The sequence below is a fragment of the Otolemur garnettii genome, unplaced genomic scaffold, assembly GCF_000181295.1.
Source record: "Otolemur garnettii isolate 467f Iridium unplaced genomic scaffold, OtoGar3 scaffold00024, whole genome shotgun sequence".
NCBI lineage: Eukaryota > Metazoa > Chordata > Mammalia > Primates > Galagidae > Otolemur > Otolemur garnettii.
In genome coordinates this window covers 19,696,679-19,716,097 of record NW_003852419.1, presented here as the reverse complement: position 1 = coordinate 19,716,097, position 19,419 = coordinate 19,696,679, and the positions used below count along the sequence as shown (strand labels likewise).

Here is a 19,419-nt window from a genome sequence, read left to right as displayed (position 1 = left end):
CACAGGCGCCCGCCACAACACTTGGCTATTTTTTGATTGCAGCCATCATTGTTGTTTGGCAGGCCGGGCTGGATTCGAACCCACCACCTTAAGTGTATGTGGCTAGCACCTTAAGTCACTTGAGCCACAGGCACTGAGCCTACTACTAATGATTTTTAAATTAGTAACCAAAATTTTAAAGAGAACCAAGATAGTTACATAATCTCAAAGCACTCTACAAAAACGTATTAGTTCCATGGTGGTTTTAATACATCACAAAGCCTTTGATACTTCTATTTCCAGTTGATATTTCTTCCAGGACATGGAATTTAATTCCCCTCCCCAAAAGGAGGGGAATGTTAGATTTAGTGACTGGTTTCTAATAAATAGAGAGTATGTAATGGTAAACAGTAACTTTAAAATAGAGAAACTCCACAGACTAAATGATAAAGATGACAACCACCAATGATAAGTCATGATATTATGTGCTCTCTGATATTGTGTTAGCTTTGCAGTATCGTCCCAAAATTTTATAACCACAGTCTAATCATTTAAAAAAAAGCATTAAACAAACCCAATTTCAGAGACGTTCTATAAAATACTAAATCAGTATTCTGCAAAACTATCAAGATCAAGAAAAATAAAGACAGACTAAAAAACTGTCACAGATTAGAGAAGATTTAAGAGATGTGACAACTAAATGTAATGTGGTATAATGGATTATAACCATGGACAGAAAAAGGATAATGGGTTGTGTGCCTGTAGCTCAGTGGTTAGGGTGCCAGTTACATGTTCCAGGGCTTGTGGGTTCGAACCTGGCCTGGGCCTGCTAAACAAACAAAAAATAAAATAGCCAGGCGTTGTAGCAGGAACCTGTAATCCCAGCTACTAGGGAGGCTGAGGCAAGAGCATCACTTGAACCCAAGAATTTGAGGTTGCTTGTGAGCTATGATGCCATGGCACTCTACCAAGAGTGACAATTTTTAAAAAAAGAGAGAGAGAAAAGAGAGAAAAAAAAAAAAGAATAATAGTGAAAAACAGTGGTGAAATCTGAGTAAGTCTATAGTTTGCCTAATAGTATATTGTACTAACATTAATCTCTTAGTTTTGATGAATGGCAATTATAAATTTACCTGAATGTTATATAAAGGAAGGTGGGTGATGAGTATATAGGAACTCTCTATACTGTGTTTGCAATTCTTCTGTAAACCTAAAATTATTTCATTAAAAGCTTTTAAAATAGAGCAGCTCCTGTGGCTCAGTGAGTGGGGCGCCAGCCCCATATATCAAGGGTGGTGGGTTCAAACCCGGCCCCAGACAAACTGCAACAAAAAATAGCCCGGTGTTGTGGTGGGCGCCTGTAGTCCCAGCTACTCAGGAGGCTGAGGCAAGAGAATCGCCTAAATCCAAGAGCTGGAGGTTGCTGTGAGCTGTGATACCAAACTACTCTACTTAGGGTGACAAAATGAGACTGTCTCAAAAAAAAAAAAGCTTTTAAAATAAATGAATTAACCAATTTTTAAAAAGTTATTTTGTAAATTATTCCTCAAATTAAAGCTGGACCATAAACTTAATGTCTAGTCATACTTATTGCATGAATAAATCCAGTTTCAATTAAGTTTAACTTTGAAATAGAGTTTTACTTACATAGCTCTGCATTTAATGATTTTTGAAGAGGGAAAATGAAGAATAAAAGATAGATAAAACTTGAGAGAGACTATTTTTATTCTGAGACAGAGTCTCAGTCTGTCGCCCTGGGTAGAGTGCCCTGGCATCACAGTTCACAGCAACCTCTAACCCTTGGGCTCAAGAGTTCCTCTTGCCTGAGCCTCTCAAGTACAGGGGACCATAGGTGCTCACCACAATGGCTGGCTATTTTTAGTAGAAATGGGGATTTCAATCTTGCTCAGGCTGGTCTCAAACTCCTGAGCTCAAGCAATCTACCTGCCTCAGCCTCCCAGAGTTCTAGGATTACAGGCATGAGCCACTGCACCCACCCTAAGATTTTGGAATCTTAAGGAAAATGATAGGAAGAAGAGTAGTAAAATAGAATAAGGACATATTTAAAAGACTGAATTATCGTGCTAAATGTATATCCAATAAACAAAAAGGAACTATAGAAGGTTCATTTTAGAAGGATAATTATGACAGTAATATAGGCAAAGGACCAGGTAGTAAAGCATAAACCACAGATTTCCAAACTTTCTGGGTTTACAAGGCCCTTAAGAGTTGGTAATTTTTTCAGACTCCTCTGTCCCCAGACCTAAAGAAATACCTATCATTCTGTTTATTAAATATTCTGGTTCAAACTTAAGAAGGTTGTATATCCTAAAATAAGGTGACCAGACGTCCCGCTTTTGGCAGGACAGTCGATTTTTAACAATTTGTCCCATGTCCCATACTGTTTTAAAAAAGTCCCAATTTTTGGAAAGAATGCACGACAAGCTAGGGAATGGCGGGAGAACAGGAAGGGAATATACGGTTTTGGGCTACCATATGGCTATTTTGCCAGGATGTGAGTTTTATATTATTTTTGTTAATTTTATAATGTTAAACTTTAATAATAACAAATAATTGTTGAGAACTGTTTATCGAGAACTGCTTATCAAAGTTCGCATTGTTGATCAGTTGTTAGAATTCGATGAGAAATATGCCAAAGAATTAAATAATACTATATATAATTTTTAATGTATTATATTTATAAATTGTACTTATGTTGAAATTAAAAAATATATATTACAATACTATTTTGGGGTTCTATGAAAATTTTTGTTGTTCCATAGAGACCAAGTTTTTTAATTAAGAACCCTGCCTCCCTCTGCCCCTTTCCCCCCTCCCCTCCCTCCCTATCAATGGTGTCCTGCTTTACCAATGTTAAAATCTGATCACCTTATCCTAAAAATTCCTGTGTTGGACACTTTACAGTTTCTCAACCTGGGAATCACATTGGATACTGCCTCTTCCACATAGATTTTTCACTTGTTATCTGCTTTTTATCATAGCAAGTGCCCCAAACCAAGCTTTACAAAATTATGGTATTATTGAAAGGAATACAGCAATCTATTTTTGAAACTGAACTACTTCAAGCCAACAGTACAGCTGTCCCTTGGTACCCATGGGGGGTTAGTTCCAGGATCTTCCAAGGATACCAAAATCTGGGATGCTAAAGTCCCTGATAGACAATGGTATAGTATTTGCATATAACCCACACACATCCTCCTATATGCTTTAGCATCTCTATATTACTTATACTACCTAACCCATTGTAAATGCTATATAAATACTTGTTAAACTGTATTGTATAGCACATTGTAAATGCTATATAAATACTTGTTATACTGTATTGTTTAGGAAACAATGACAAGAAAAAAAGTCTGCACATGTTTAGTACAGACACAATTTTTTTTCCAAATATTTTTAACCCACAGTTGGTTAAAGCCACAGATGTGGAACCCGTAGGAGGGCTGACTATAGTTTGTGTGGCTTCCCACAGATACTGCTATCTTACCTTCAAACTTTTAAGCATCTCTTGGCACCCCTGTTAGTTCTTTGGAGTGCCTCTGGGCTCCCTGGCACAGTTTAGGAACTATGGGCCTTGGCAAAAGATGGCAAAGTTTGAAACCAAGGCAGTGGCAACAGAAAAATCAAAGTGAGAGTTAAGGCACACCTCAGAGTAAAAAATGATATCAGGTGATGTTGCCTGAAGTACAATAACAATGCAAGTATTTAAGAAGATTCAAAACTTTTCTTAAAAAAATATTACTCTACCTTTAGCTATCCCTCAACAGTCTTTGCTTATATGGAAAAGAACAAACTAGTCTTTTCTTTAAATGAATGAATGAACAGGTTCAAATGTTTATGTTAACTTTGACAGCTGTGTAAGTATCATAGCTAAAATATATTAATCTCACATTTAACAACAACAAATATATATATTTTATATATATATGTATATACGTGTGCACACGTGCACACACACACCCCCCTCACAAATTAGCTGAACCACTGGAATACTCAATTTATAATTTTAACTCAATAAACATTTCTGAGTACTGATAGGAATTGTCATCCAGCATCTACCAGAGCTTCACTTCAGACAGATATCAGAGTCTCAAATGCGGAGCTCTAAAACCTAATTTGATGTTCTTAAGCAACCTGGAAATTTCTAAAATGACAGATTTGCCAGTGTCATCTCAGACAGGTAAAACGAGACCTTCTAAGGAACATGGAAATCTCCATAATTGCAAAGTACCCCAATAATTCTAAAGATTAGTCAGTTTGGAAACCAATGGCTAAATGACTACTGTCCAACAAATCTTTTTGTGATGATAAAAAATGTTCCATATTTGCACTGTCCAAGATGGTAGTCCTAGCCACATGTGACTAGTAAGCATTTAAAATGTCATTAGTGAACCTGAAAAACTGAAGTTTAAATTAAATGTAAATTAATTTAAATTTGGACATAAATAGCCACATATAGTTAGTTGCCCCTGTACTGGAAAGCATACCACTAGATGATTTAATTAAATATCCATTCTAAATTTTTCAAGTTGTACCCTTAGTTTAAATTGGATGATCAGAAAACTAGGCTCCTCTGCCAGATTCTCTCATAAAGGTCTTCATAAAGGGTCAACATAAATATTATCCAATTTAACAGTGGTTCTGAGGCTTTTGTTGTTGGAGATTTTATCCACTGTCACATACTTTTTTTGTGCTTTGCAATATTATATACTTTTGTTCTTATAATAAAACTTTTTTGGATTAAGTTCCAAGAAAAGTCACTGCAAACAAATGTATACACAGTACTTTCTATAGTCAGAAGAACTCATATGTGAGTCAATACCCTTGTCTTCTTGTCTCAGATGCTGGTTAACTCAGAATCAAATCCAACATCTAATGATAACAACTTAACTCCTTTGAAATGCCCAATAATGTACTCACTCTCTACTATCGCTGTTCTGTTTACATCCCTCAATTAGTCAAGATAGCGTTAACCCATAGTGTTATTTTAAATTCTTATGCTTTCAAACTCTTTTGGACATAGTCAGGGTATCAACTTTTAAAGGGTATCATACTTCTCTGGAATTTAAACCTATCTTTACAAGTTTTTTTTTTTTTCTTTTGAGACAGGGTCTTTCTCTGTCACTCAGCCTGGAGTGCAATGGCATCATCATAGTTCACTGTAAACTCAAACTCCAGGACCCAAATGATACCCCTTCCTCAGCCTCCCCAGTAACTGGGACTTGGGCCCATCATGCCAGCTAATTTTTTCCATTTTTTGAAGAGACAGGGTCTTGGCTCTTGCTCAGGTTGTTCTTAAACTCCTACCTCAAGTGATCATCTTGCTTCAGTCTCCCAGAGTGCTAGAATTTCAGGCATGAGTCACTGTACCAGCCTTAAAAGCTTTTAAATTTTATGAAAACTATTAAAATGTTTTCCAGATAACAATACTGGGATTAGTAAGACTACAAATTTTTTAGTAGACCAAACTTAGCAAAGGAAATCTTTAGATGACTATTAGCAAAGCTGCCTAAAAATATCACTATAACAGAGACCAGAAAGACAAATAACCATATATAATAATATCCTAGAGTAATTTCACTGACCCCATTTCACAAACTCAGTTCTACTTTTAATATGCAAGTCCTGATGCAGAAATATGAACATCCCTATTGAGCATTCAGTTCAAAATGCTTTATGCAATTTTTCCTTTAGCATGCTGAACTATTTTTATATCATGCAGTGAACAACTTCAGTGGCTCTTTTGTTGAAATTTCCCTCAAAATTAGAACACATTTGATGCATCAGTAGCACATTTCTAGAAACGCCTAATTTTAAGTTAGTTCCCTGAGCATTTAAATTGCAAAACTAACATGAAACTAAACTAAATCATAAGAGTAGAACTTCTTCACATAATCCCTTAAAATTTAATTTTAAAAATCAACCTTAAAATAGGTAAACTAGGGTGGCGCCTGTGCCTCAGTGGGCAGGGACGCTGGCCCCGTGTACTGAGGGTAGCGGGTTCAAACCTAGACCCGGCCAAATTGCAACAAAAAAATAGCTGGGCATTGTGGCAGATGCCTGTAGTCCCAGCTACTCTGGAGGCTGGGGCAGGAGAATTGCCTGGGCCCAGGAGTTGGAGGTTGCTGAGAGCTGTGTGATGCCTGTCACTCTACTGAAGGCAATAAAGTGAGACTCCGTCACTACAAAAAAAAAAAAAAAAAAAACCTTTGAAAAAAATAAAAATAAAAATAAAAAAATAAATAGGTAAACTAAGACTTGATACCAAAACCATCTAAGAAAATTATGTATTACAAAAAGATACAATTTATTCCCTGGGTTCACTGAAAAAAAAAAAATGACAGGAAAAAATGTGTAAAGAAAACTCATAAAGAAATACATGGTAAATATTATTAATTGTCCCCATAGGACACACTCATACACACATAGAAATACATACACAAAGATACACACACCTGGGTGCCAGCAAATTCATTCTACTTTGGAGGAATTTAATTTCCTTAGTCTTATACTTACTTAAAATGATTATAAACAAGGAAAGAAAGTTTTAAAATCATATGAATTGATTTTGCTCTAAAAGCAAAACTATAGTTCCTCTCCTCAAAAGCAAAAGTATGGTCAAAACTTGGACCCTGCACTTCTGCTAACATACTCCCTGGTTTACTACTTCTCTGGTCACTCCAACCCTCTGTGCTAGTTCATCTTTCTCTAACACTCCTAAATGCTCATGTTATATCTTCAGTCTTCTCACCTTTTCTACCCCTTCTCTCTAGATAGTTCCCTTCATCACTCATTGCTTAGATCAGCGTTTCTCCACAGGAACTGTATTAAAGAGCTGCAACATTAGGAAGGTTGAGAGCCACTGGCTTAGATCATCACATAAAGATAATACTAACAATGGGTAACTTTTACTGAGTATCTACTATGTCAGACACTATTCTAATCCCTTTATTACAGGTACCATCTCAATATCAGTGCACTGTTATTACCATCTCCATATACAGATGAGGTACTAAGATAATTTGCCTGAGGTCATACAGCCAGAAAAATATGTATTTTGTACATACGCAGATCTGAATGTTCCCTGAGCTGTTATAAAGTTTCTTTCTTTAGGGTTGGAAAACAGGCACAATGAATAGGCTCTCCTCTCTGTTAACTGTGTAGTTAGACTACATGCAATAAGACTAAAACAACAGTGTTGTAAGGGTGTTCAACCTTTTTTCTTTTCTGCCATACAGTGGAAGAATAAAAGTTGTCTTGAGTCCCACAGTAAATACACAAACACTAACAAAACCTAATTAGCACACACACACAAAAAAAGGTCCATGCATACTCTTCATGATATTAGATACCAAGATAAGCAAAAAAAGCCCTTAGAAAATCACTCTGTGACCAGCAAGCTATAGGTTGGATACCCCTAAGGTTGAACATAGAGAAGACAGAAAGGTACTAGAGTATATAAATTCCTTACACTCTAGCTGCAGTAACCCCAATGATACAAAGTAAATAAGTCAATAAAGTTTTTCTTAAAGGGCCAGATAGTAAATACAGCAGAACCTCCACAGTTGACCATCTCCCTACACTGACAACCTCAAGCTGACCTAACTTTCATAGACTGGACAGGCACCACATGTACTTATCAGTACAATGGGCCAGTTCCTTATGTTCACCCAGTCCCTTGGGTAGTCAAGTTACAGAGGTTCTACAGTTATTTTAAACTCAGCAACAATCTAACCACTACTTATCTCTGCCACTGTAGTATAAAAGCAACAAATTAACATGGCTATATACCCACACAACTTTACTTACAAAAGAACAAGCTGGGATGAAGGCAAGAGTTTGCCAACTCTTGATCAAGAGCACTGATTTTCAACCCATGTGCCATGAGAGGATCTCAGGTATGCAGTGAAATTTTTTAAAGATTAATTATTTTTGAAAGAACATCAAAGCACAGTAAGTACATTCTTTTTTTTTTTTTTGATCAACATAATTTAAGTGTGCCACAGAAAGTTAACTATAGGTTCGAGTGTGCCATGAGATAAAAAATGTTGAAAAACATTGATCTAGAGGCACACTGAGTCACCTGTGGAGGTAATCATGTTGTAAACACAGCAATATCCTATTATGCCATAAAGGGAGCTCTACCTCATTCCTTAAAGAACTCAACACAATTGAATTTTGTAAAGCTGTACTTCACTTGGAACAAACACTTAAAATCTAGATAAAACACTACAGGTAACAATACCAATTTTTTTTTTTTTTTGGCAGTTTTTGGCCGGGGTTGGGTTTGAACCCTCCACCTCCAGTATATGGGGCCAATGCCCTACTCCTTTGAGCCACAGGCACCACCCCAATACCAATTAAAAAAAAAAATCAGTCCTAATATAAAATTACAAACAATAATAAGCCTTTGACAATTCACAACATAGGAAATAAGACTGCTCTATTTTGTTTCAAGGAAGGTAGTCAAGATTCACATAACCTACAACAGAGTATATTGCAATCTAACCTCTAAAAGCAAGCCCAAGCCTAGAAACTAAGAAATAATACCTTTCTTACCTCACCTCTCCATTTTCTAGTCATCTATCCTTCTGCCTAATCCCTCCCTTCATACAGTGAAGATTTTAGCAAATGACTCCCTGTCTTAAACATTTCTCCTACCATTATTCTTGGCAACTTCAAGAGCCACATAGATAATCTATCCAATACCCAGGCCTCTATAAATTCCTTGTCACCATTTTTACTTCCAAAAATCCTTCCCTCTATTCCATCTCAACCACCAACTGTCACAGGCACTTACTTATAGCTCCAGTCTCTAAAGAGGAATGGAAGTACCTGTAAGGTGCAAAAGATGATCCATTCAAATACAGAAAGAAATTTTACATAATTTTACTTAATTATTAAAAAGGAAATAAAGGTACATTCATATTTAACATATATTGCATATCAGTTAAAATATATTGGGATGTATGCTCATTTTCTTAACTCATAAGCATATGTGACCCAAGGAGACCACTACCTGTATCTTGTTACAACATTAACCACATCCTCCACAATTAATCATCTCACTCTGACTTCCACTTCCCATCTTTCCAGCCCACTCACTCTGGTATTCCAGCCCCAGCAAATTCTTCAACTCTTTAAAATTTCGTATGCATTATCCTCTTCACTTTTTCACTGCCTGCTGCCCCACACTGTATGTCCTTATCTTCCCTCTTTTCCAGCTTATATCCCATGGTTCATCACTGTAATCACTCCTAAACATTTCTTCTCCCTATTTCCTTCAGTTATACATTCCTGACAAAATCCAACCTTGATCCAATCCAGCCTATTCCATGCTATACCCAAGCACTGAATGTAGCTGGATTAAAATACTCAAGCTGGTTGCATTCTTTTTAAATGTATGAACACAAAGAAGGTCCTCAGCACTACCCAGCAATCCTCCACATTTTCCTAGTCACTCTCACATTGACAATTTCATACATCGTCTCTCAATACTTCATCAACTCTTGTCACCTTCCTCTCAGCTGATAATCTCTTATATTTCCCTGACAAAAAAGAATGCCCACATCCTCTCCCACCAAATCTACCAACCTACGTTCTTCCCTACGCATGTTGCACCCACTCTACTAATAATAATGAATTATGCCTGCTTCTCTACTGAAGTTTAACCTTTTTACTCGTTTACTAAATCCTTTTCTCTGTCACTCAAAGACTTTTCTCCTTAGGTTACCTCCTCTCCCAGCACATCACTGGTTTTTCCTTCTCCACCAAGTATTTCCATCAGCATTTAAACATGTTGCAGTATCTGCCACACAAAAAATATACCTTGAACCCTTGTCTCTTTCCAGCTGCTACCTACTTCTCAGTTTTGTAGCAAAATTCTCTAAGAAAATCATATACCCTCATTATGACCACTTCCTTTCCTCTAACCCAACTCAAACAAGACTTCATCCCCAGTCCTCCACTGAAATCATTCCTCAAAATCGGCTCTTTCTACCTTGCCAAATCCACAGGTCATCTTGCTCAACCTCTCAACAGTATTTGACACAGCCAAACGCTCCCGTCTTGACATATTTTGCACTTTGTGTCTTGGAAAACACACTACTCTAACTTTCCTCCTTCCTCACTATTGGTTGTTTTCAGTCTCCTTTGTTGGCTCCTCCTCTTCTTCCTCACCCCCCATGCTTAAGTGTCTCAAGGCTCAGCCCTCATAGTCCTCTTCTCAATCTTAGCATATAGGTAGTATTTCTAACCACGGGGCTACTATAGCCTATATTGTATAGTCTATACTAAATAGAGACTCAAGCCTCTACTCTCCAAGTTTGAGACTCATAATTACTGCTTAATTAAGATCTCCATCTGAATGTCCCAAACTTTAAAAAAAGCAAAGCAGGCTAGCCAGATGGCTAAGGCCTGTCATCCTAGCACTCTGGGACACCAAGGCGGGAAGATCCCTTGAACTCAGGAGTTTGAAACCAGCCTGAGCAAAAGACCCAATCTCTACTAAAACTAGAAAAATTAGCAGGCATTGTGATGGAGCCTGTAGTCCCAGCTATACAGGAGACCAAAGCAGAAGAATCACTGAACCCAGGAGTTTGAGGCTGCTGTGAGCTAGGGCTGAGGCTATGGCACTGTAGCCTGGGGCAAGTGAGTGAGACTCAGTCTCAAAAAAAAAAAAAAAAGCAACACATCCTAGCACTCCGGGAGGTCAAGACAGGTAGATTGCTTGAGCTCACAAGTTCAAGACCAGCCTGAGAAAAAAAGCAAAACCCCCATCTCTACTAAAAATAGAAAAACCCAAGCAAGAGGATTGCTTGAGCCCAAACTGGAGGTTGCTATGAGCTATGATGCCACAACACTCTACCCAGGGTGACAGCTTGAGTCCAAAAAAACTTTTTTTTTTTTTTGGAGACAGAGTTTCACTATATCACCCTTGGTAGAGTGCCCTGGTGTTACAACTCACAGCACCTCACACTCTTGAGCTTAAGTGATTTGCTTGCCTCAGTCTCCCAAGTAGCTAGGACTACAGGTGCCTGCCACAACACCAGCTATTTTGTTGTTGTTGTTGTTGTCAATGTTGAGTTAGCAGCCCGGGGCCAGGTTCAAACCCGGGTGCTGGTGCCCTAAAACCACTAAGCTATGGGCACCAAGCCAAAACAAAACTTGTTTCTCACTCACAGCAAACCTGTTCCTCCCCAAGTAGTCCCTCATCCCTATATTTAATATTACATTCTCCTTGTTGCTCAGGCCAAAAACCTGTCACTACTGATGCATCTCTTAGGTTAGAATTTAGAGGGCAGTGCCTATGGCTCAGTGAGCAGGGCGCCAGCCTCGGCCAAACTGCAACAAAAAATATCCGAGTATTGTGGCTGATGCCTGTAGTCGCAGCTACTCAGGAGGCTGAGGCAAGAGAATCACCTAAGCCCAAGAGCTTAGGGCTCTTGCTGTAAGCAACCTCTTGGAGGTTGCTGTGAGCTGTGATGCTACGGCACTCCACCAAGGGGGACAAAGTGAGACTCTGTCTCTAGGGGAAAAAAAAAAAAGAATTTAGATTGCCTCTAATTCAACAGTAAGTCCTATCAACAATGCCTCCAAAACATTGATTTTCCAGTTACATGGGGACATACATTTGTCAAAATTCATTGAACTGTTCTCTTAAAATGGATGCATTTTACTCATGTAAAAGTGTAAATTATACCTCAATAAAGGTGAGAATGTGTGTGGGTCAATGTGTATGAAGGTATATATGTGTGTGTTACCTACGTGTATCTGACCATTTCTCACCATCTCCCACTCTGCTGCTTAGACTACAATAGCCTCCTAATATACATACTCCCACTTTTACTCGTGACAGTCCACATTCCACAAAACACATGAAGTTTGTTTTTTTGTTTGTTTTTTTCTTCAGTTTTTGGCTGGGGCTGGGTTTGAAACCGCCACCTCTGGCATATGGGACCAGCGTCCTACCCTTTTGGTGCCGCTCTAAGTTTGTTTCCATTTAATTCTTTTTTTTTTTCTTTAAATTTATTTCAAAAGGTTCTTTATAACAAGGCTAAAGTACCTCTATATTATTCCATTAGCTGGTCAACAGAGAAATGGTTGCTTAAGTCACACAAAGAACTGGGATCTGAAATGAATACTTTTCAATGTAATTTGGCTTTCATAAATTCAAGTTAACAATTAAAGTGCACATAGCCTTCTAATGTCCAAATGGAAAATTAAACTGAGATCAGTTACAGAAAGCCTGGAACATCAGATTAAGAAGTTTACATTTTATCTTATAGGGTCACTGTCACAAACTTAAACACTGGGAAGAGCTACTTTTTTTAACTTTTTCTTTTTTTTAAACAAGCATGAAACAAACTTTATTGAGGAATAGAAAGACAGGCTTATAAAATAAGAAAGTTTACAAACCAGAATACCTTCCCTATAGACAGGGAATAGGCCTCCATTGCCAGGGCAAGTAGGCAAAAAGGCAAAGGTCTTTTTTTACTTTTTAAATCCTTAAGATTAATGAAATAATGGACAAAATGAGGAGTTACTTTCAGGGATATTTATACACACACACACACAATATACACACCCCTTTCTGTAACCCTAGAGTTTTGAACCATGTAATTGTTATCAACTACTTAAAATAAAAATTATAATTAAAACTAGATTTTTAAGACAAGAAGGAATTCTTAGATGACATAGAAAAATTAGAAACAAATAATTATATGACTTTTTGGGGAAAGTTTATAGCACTTTGAATACTTTTAGTCCTCCTACCATAACTAGGAATTAGATGGAAGAAATATAAAATATAGATAAAATGTTCATGTATGTAGATAATGGAGACACATACTTGCAAAATACATGCTCATACACAATGGTTCATATTATATATTACAGAACTCTTACCAGAATTTAATTCTGCAACCTAGTTAAATTATCATCGTAACCACAACTTGCCAACTTTTGAACAGTTACCTTAAATACCTGTACAGCCTTTGAAAATTCATATAGTAAAGACTGCTCTCAGAAATCTAAAAGCCTGAAGGTAATAAAAGAACAGCAGACTAAGTAAGAGGGAAATGAGAGCAACATCTCTTCCTTTCAAACGCATCTCCAGAGGCCAGTCTTACTGTTTGCCAACACCTACATAAGTTAAACAAAGATTAATAATTAAATGCCTTAAGGACAACAATAAGATTAGGGGTATAAATCCTTACCATCTCTAAATTTGCTACAGCACCTGTATGTAACAATCAAAGAACAATGAAGAATAGGACCTCATGTTCTTCTCTAAGATGAAAATACTATCTTTAAAAAACTGCTTATTAGGGTGGCACCTGTGGCTCAAAAGGGTAGGGCGCCGCCCCCGCCCCCCCATGCGGGAGGTGGCAGGTTCAAACCCAGCCCCGCCAAAAAATGCAAAAAAAAAAACAAAAACCTGCTTCTTAACCTTAAATATGCATACTGTGGTCTTGTCAAAATGCAGATTCTGACTCAACAGGTCTACAGCAACAGTTCTCACATGCCTTAGGCATTGCAAATGCTCTTAGTTCTCAGAAAACACTTTTAAGTAGCAAGGTTGTAAAAGGCAATAGCACCTCTATACACAGGATACCCCTAAAGGTAATCCCAATGGAACACAAATTATTCTTCCTTTTTATAGTTTATTCCTTTTTTTCTAATCTGTAACAGATTTATTTTCTTATCCTCTCAATACTTGCAAGCAATTTATCTTCCAAACTATTACTAATGCCTCTTTCCTTTTATTCAATCAGAATCTCTAGATTTCCTTTTATTCCTTTATTCTTCCATACTCTCAAAATAATACCTAAAATGTAAAGTAAAAGGTAAAAAATGTTCTTACTAAGTACTCAAGTCTGTTTTGACTCTTATGTCCTTTAAATAGATTCTAATTTATCACACAAACATTCACTAATTTAAAATGTCTCACAAGGATAAAAATGAGGAATGGGGAAAAACATACAAAAAAGAAAATTATAATGTGTGTATATATATATATGTATAAACTGGGCCTAATCTATATCCAATGAGTCTAAGCAAAAGGACTATTAACTAAAAGTAATTACAATAAAACTTTATGTAATGAAAATATTTTAAAGCTCTATTTAAAGACCCACTTATAAGAAATTCCAGTACATTGAACAGATAGGGTATTCTTGGGGTACTATCACCTTGTTAGCTTTAAAGTATATTTTTAAATGAGTGCAAGAAAAAATTCAAAATACAGTATTTAAATCTGTATCTAAAAATTCTAGAACATCCAAATGCTTCTAGTGTTAAGTCCAGATCCTCTCAAAAGATCTAATTTAACAGGGGTACATAATGGCCATCCCTACAAGTAATAAAGGCATCTATTCAACTGTAATCAGTTAAATTCTCACTATTGCATTCACCTTAAGATACATTAGCAATAACTTAAATTGTTATTTAAAACTTAATAATTTAAACTGTTAAAAGGCTAAAGGGGTAAAAAATTCCAAGGATGTTGCAAATTTTGAGGAAGAAATTGACTTTCTAAATTAATCACCTGATATTTCTATTTCCCTTAAGGAAAAAGATTCAAATTTAACCATCTTAAAGTAGATATTCCCATCTTAAAGCAGATATTCCCAGGATACTGTCAAGTTAAGAAATACTTGTAATCAGAACCTTCCACATATATTCCTTATCTTGGTTAAGTAGTACACCCAGTCTTCCAAGTCAGAAACTTGGATGTCAATCTAGACCTTTTCTTCTCCCTCATCCCCATCCTTCTCAGACCTCCAATTGAAATGATCACCAAGTCCTATCTATCTATTTTGTGCCCTAAGTGTTCCTCCAGTCAATTTTCTCCATTCCCTTTACCTGTGCCTAGTCCAAGCCTTTTTTCTCCCCATGTTTACTGCAACAGCTACCCTAAAATTGCTGCTTCCAGTCACCCTTTACATTCACTATAATCCTCACTCTACTGCTGTCTTGGTAATTTTCCAATAGCAATTTAATGTCTCTTCTCAAAACTTTTCACTATGTCCCTATCATTCACAAAATAAAGCCCAAATCATTTACAATAGCACATAACTTCCCATGCTTTGAGTCCTGCCTGACTCCCAAACTTTATATGCTACTGCATCCTTCCATTCTACACTTTAAGCCTCAACAATAACTACACTGCTTGAATTTCTAGAACACTTCACATTATTTAATGCCCCATGCTTTCCCATGGTTGTTGCTTCAGTATAGAAAAGTCCTTCACTTCTTCCCCTTGGCTTCCTAGACACTACTATGAATCTTTCAAAACCCAGCTCAGATCCCCAAGAAGTCAACCCAAGACCCCACCTCCTACCCTTAAAGAGTTATTTTCCCCTCTGTCAACTCTGTACACAATGGCATTTATTGGGCACTTACCATGTCCCTAAAACTGCTGCAACTCATTTAGTCTTCACAATTACCCTTCCTATGAAGTAGTACCATCGCAACCTTTGTGGGTATGGACACCAAATCAGAGAGAAGTTAAATAATCTGTCCCTAAAGATATCCAGCTGGATGTAGACAGATTAAAATTCCTAAATGATACATATTTATATTATTGCAACTATCACAGTGTATTTATTTACATGACAGTCCTCACGGTGGACTATAAACTCCTTGAGGGTGAGGATTATGCCATATTCAACTCTAAATCCACAGTGTAAAGTAGGTAATCAGTGCACGAATTTCTTGAATTGATTTTAAAATAACTTTCCTAATAAGTTCAAGAGAAAAGCATTCAGATACTAGTTCCCAAATAAAATTCAAATATGCTATAAAAGTTCCAGAATAGACTAAGCTATTTTTTTCATCTAATCAAAAAGATATTAAAAGAAGTTATTACAGACATGCAATTACATTCCTTGTGGACAAAGAAATAGACTTATTTTGCAGTAATACTGCTTCATCACTGCAATAAATCAAAACCTAAAGGACCATTTGCTTAAGATTACCTTTTTTTTTCTCTCACTAAGAATTTTTGTTGCTTACCATTCAGGAGAGTGAAAAGAAAGCCCTAAATTTACTTTGCTCAAGTGGAAAAAAGCAAATCACAGGCAAGCACTACTAATTACTTCCTTAAATCCAGCCAAGAAATGTATCCCATTAGGCAATTAAAATAAAATACAGTTGCCTGACTAAGCACTTAACAAAAGAATTTCTAAGGTTGTGTGGACTAGTATCCCATTAACAAAATAATGAAAAATCCTATAACTTAAGCAAAGAGAAAAAAAAAAAAAAAGACTAGATTATCACCACTCTACAATAAAACAGACTTCTATATTAAAACTCTAATAAAATATATATGTTATGTTAAAACATATGCATATGTGTTTGCAATATTTCAGTAGCTATTTTTTGTCTCCTTAAAATTATAAAAATCCAAGTTATTCTAATACTAATGATGAATAACTTTAAGACCACATCTACCAGTGTCCTCTCACAGCTTCAGTCCTCTATAATGAAGTAGAGTAATTAAAATCCACAGGGACAGTACCAGCAAAAACAGTACACACAACAGTATTTGTAAGAGTAGTATGCACCCCGCCCAGTCCACACTTGTGGACTACAGAAAGGTAAATCTGCTACCAGAAGACTCAAGAGTTCAGGCCACAAAGAGTTTAGGCCATAGTACAGAAACTCTAAGCCCAGGCACATCTTACCATTTCTTTGTACACTCAACCATCAGCTCCTGGTAGGAGGCCACAAACTGGAACTTGGATGCATGTTTTCCCACACGCTGAAGTCTCTTCCAAACTGAAGCCATGATGATCAGTCAATACACTGGAGCAGTTCTGGATTAGCAATACAGCAGCTTTAATAACGCAGAGGGTCCAAAGCAAAGGAGCTTTGTATGTATGTTTGTACTTCTAAAAACTCAACTATAACTTGAAATGATCTTTGGGGTCTCTAAGTCTTCTCCCTGTTTCACAGGGTAAATCCCATCTTAGATGAATGGCCCAGTCAAAAACAGTATGATATACATGACAGGATGAGTGAGAGGAGGTTCCCTCATGGAGACATCACCATGCCACCTCAGGGGCTATATGATGCGTGTTCTGGAGGACTGAAAAGCAAAACAAAGACAGAACAAGAAAGAATATGAGGAGAGAAGCATGAGAAGTGACTAATCACTCATGTTAAATAACACTGCAACAGACCACCCAATTCTCTGCATGTTTCAAACAATGAAGCAAAACACCAACCTCAAAAACCAGTAGCATTAAGGATCCAAGACACCAAAGAAGAAATTACAATTCACACAATTCACATGTGGAGCAACACATCAGATAATCAGCATCAACGACAATCAGGAGAGATGGTAAGTCGGGGCTCTACCTTTCCCTCCTAGCATCACAGAAGGGCAAGGAGAGCGGGAAAGTCTAGGGATGCTGTTTAATGTCCACCGCCAGTCAGAGTGAGGAGCAGAGTATTTTTAAATAAACTTTGTTTTTCAGCCAACAATTAATAGCCTCAAATTCCAGAATATGTGCTTAGAACAAATTAGGGAGCGGGAAGGAATGCTGTTGTTCACTTGCAGGGGGAAATCGATGGTGAACGAGGAGTGGAGGGAAACCTCAAGCCAGAGAGCTAGCCATGTCCCGGCTCCAGGCCACTTGGGCTTCCCTTCACCTTCCCTGCCAACCAGAGGGAAATGGAAACTCCTGCCTGGGCGTCAAGCAATGACCAGCCGGGCAAGTGGACAGTGCGGGGTGCGGTGCCTCCCTCCCCCATCTTCAGGGGAACAGTCCGCTAAAGCCTCGTCTCCTCACGCACTGAGCCCAGACCCCTGCCCCCCAGCGGAGGCAGGCGGTGGCTTGTCCGCTGTCCCTGTCACCCTGGCGATGCCAGAAGACCCCCCCAGCCCAGTCCCAAAGCCCCGGCCCAGCCGCTCGTCCACTCCCGCCCCCTCCTCACACCTCTAATCCCGCTGTCGGGCTGAGTCTAGCCCCGTTCCCTCCTCAGAGCCGCTCCTCCGTCGCCGCCGCAGCAGCAGCCGCCGCCGCCGCCACCGAGTCCTCCATCCCCGCTGGAGCCACATGGAACAGCCAAGCCAGCCACAGCGCTCGCGGGAGCCGGAATCTGCAGCCCCTCAGGCGGACGGAGCCCCTCACGCCCGCCCCCTCCCTGACAGATCGCCCCGCGACCGTCCCCCACCCTACCAAATCCTGCCAGAGCCGCGGCTCAGTGCCCAGCACCCCCTCCCCCGCCTTCCTCCTCCGCCACCATCATCATTACCTCCCCCGCCGCACCTCTCACACTAACCCTACCCACGGCGGCTCAACCTCCGTCCGCCCGGCCGCCATTGGCCGGGCCTCTCTCGTGCCCCGCCCACCTCGGCGGCCGGGCCTTAGCGCGACCGTGGCTCTTCATTGGTAGACTTAAGTGCTCATCACAGGGGCTCCGCCCTCCAGCTCCGTAGGTGTTTTTCCTCAGCCGGAACGCGGTGCAAGGTCTACCCTTCTTTTTAAAAAAATGGGAATCCACTAAGGACAATCCCGCCCATTCCTCTGATTGGCTTGGAGAGGGAAACGATAGGCGGGAGGAGTAAGGAGTGTTTATAGTGAACTGCAGGGTCATTGCGGAAGGTGGCTGTTCGTCAAAGGCGTGGCGGTGTGCTGGGCGGGGTTTCTAGCTCTTGACGGTGGTAGCCGAGGTGGAATCTGGTTTGGGGGCAGCTGTGGGCAGTGGGGCTGCTGTGGTTTTCTCTCCTGTTCTCTCGTTTCCACTTAGGACCTGGGTCCGCCAATAGCAACTATGATTTTTGCTCACATGGAGTTTTTTTCATCCTATTCCTCCTGGGATCTTCGCCTGACAACCTGAAGTAATGACCCTACCAGGCCCTTTCCCCTGGCCCCTCATCCCGTCCAACATTCAGTTGGTCCTCAAGGGGATTCAGTAAACTGAGCTGCACACAAAATGTTTACAGCACAATTTCTTGTTCTGATTGTTGAACATTGCTTTGAGTCTTAGTTTCTCTTCGTTTTTGGTCTCTAATGCTTATGGTAAGAACTGTGGATGGATTTGGGAGTGGCTAGTATATACAAAGAGTGGCTAAAGTCAAAAAAGAGGATGAAGTAACAAAGAATGTGACAGCAGGATGCTCAACCTTGTTATTATAAAAGAGCTAAGGACCCTTTCGAATATATGAAAGTTGTAGACACTTTCCCAAAGGGTTGAAAGTGTCCTGTCAAAACAAATTTGCTTTATGTTAGGTGGGTCACAGACTTCTGGTGTAGAGAAGAGGACAAAAATGAAATGGTGGCTCGGCGCCTCTGGCTCAAGTGGCTAAGGCGCCAGCCATATACACCTAAGGTGGAGGGTTCGAATCCAGCCCGGGCCCACCAAACAACAATGATGGCTGCAACCAAAAAAATAGCCAGGTGTTGTGGC

General features: G+C 39.0%; 1 protein-coding gene across 3 annotated transcripts in view; it reads right to left on the bottom strand.

Moving 5' to 3' along the window:
• The window catches only part of EHBP1 (EH domain binding protein 1), a 381,725-nt gene extending 363,446 nt beyond the window's left edge, over nucleotides 1-18,279 (bottom strand). For all 3 annotated transcript variants that reach the window (XM_003787947.3, XM_003787948.3, XM_023512117.1), the window contains exons 1-2: nucleotides 17,946-18,279; nucleotides 16,689-17,092 (exon numbers count right to left, since the gene is read on the bottom strand). In XM_003787947.3, the coding sequence (XP_003787995.1) occupies nucleotides 16,689-16,792 (104 nt within the window). In that variant the 5' untranslated portion in view covers nucleotides 16,793-17,092; nucleotides 17,946-18,279. The remainder of the gene's footprint in view (nucleotides 1-16,688; nucleotides 17,093-17,945) is intronic.
• Nucleotides 18,280-19,419: the final 1,140 nt, after the last annotated feature.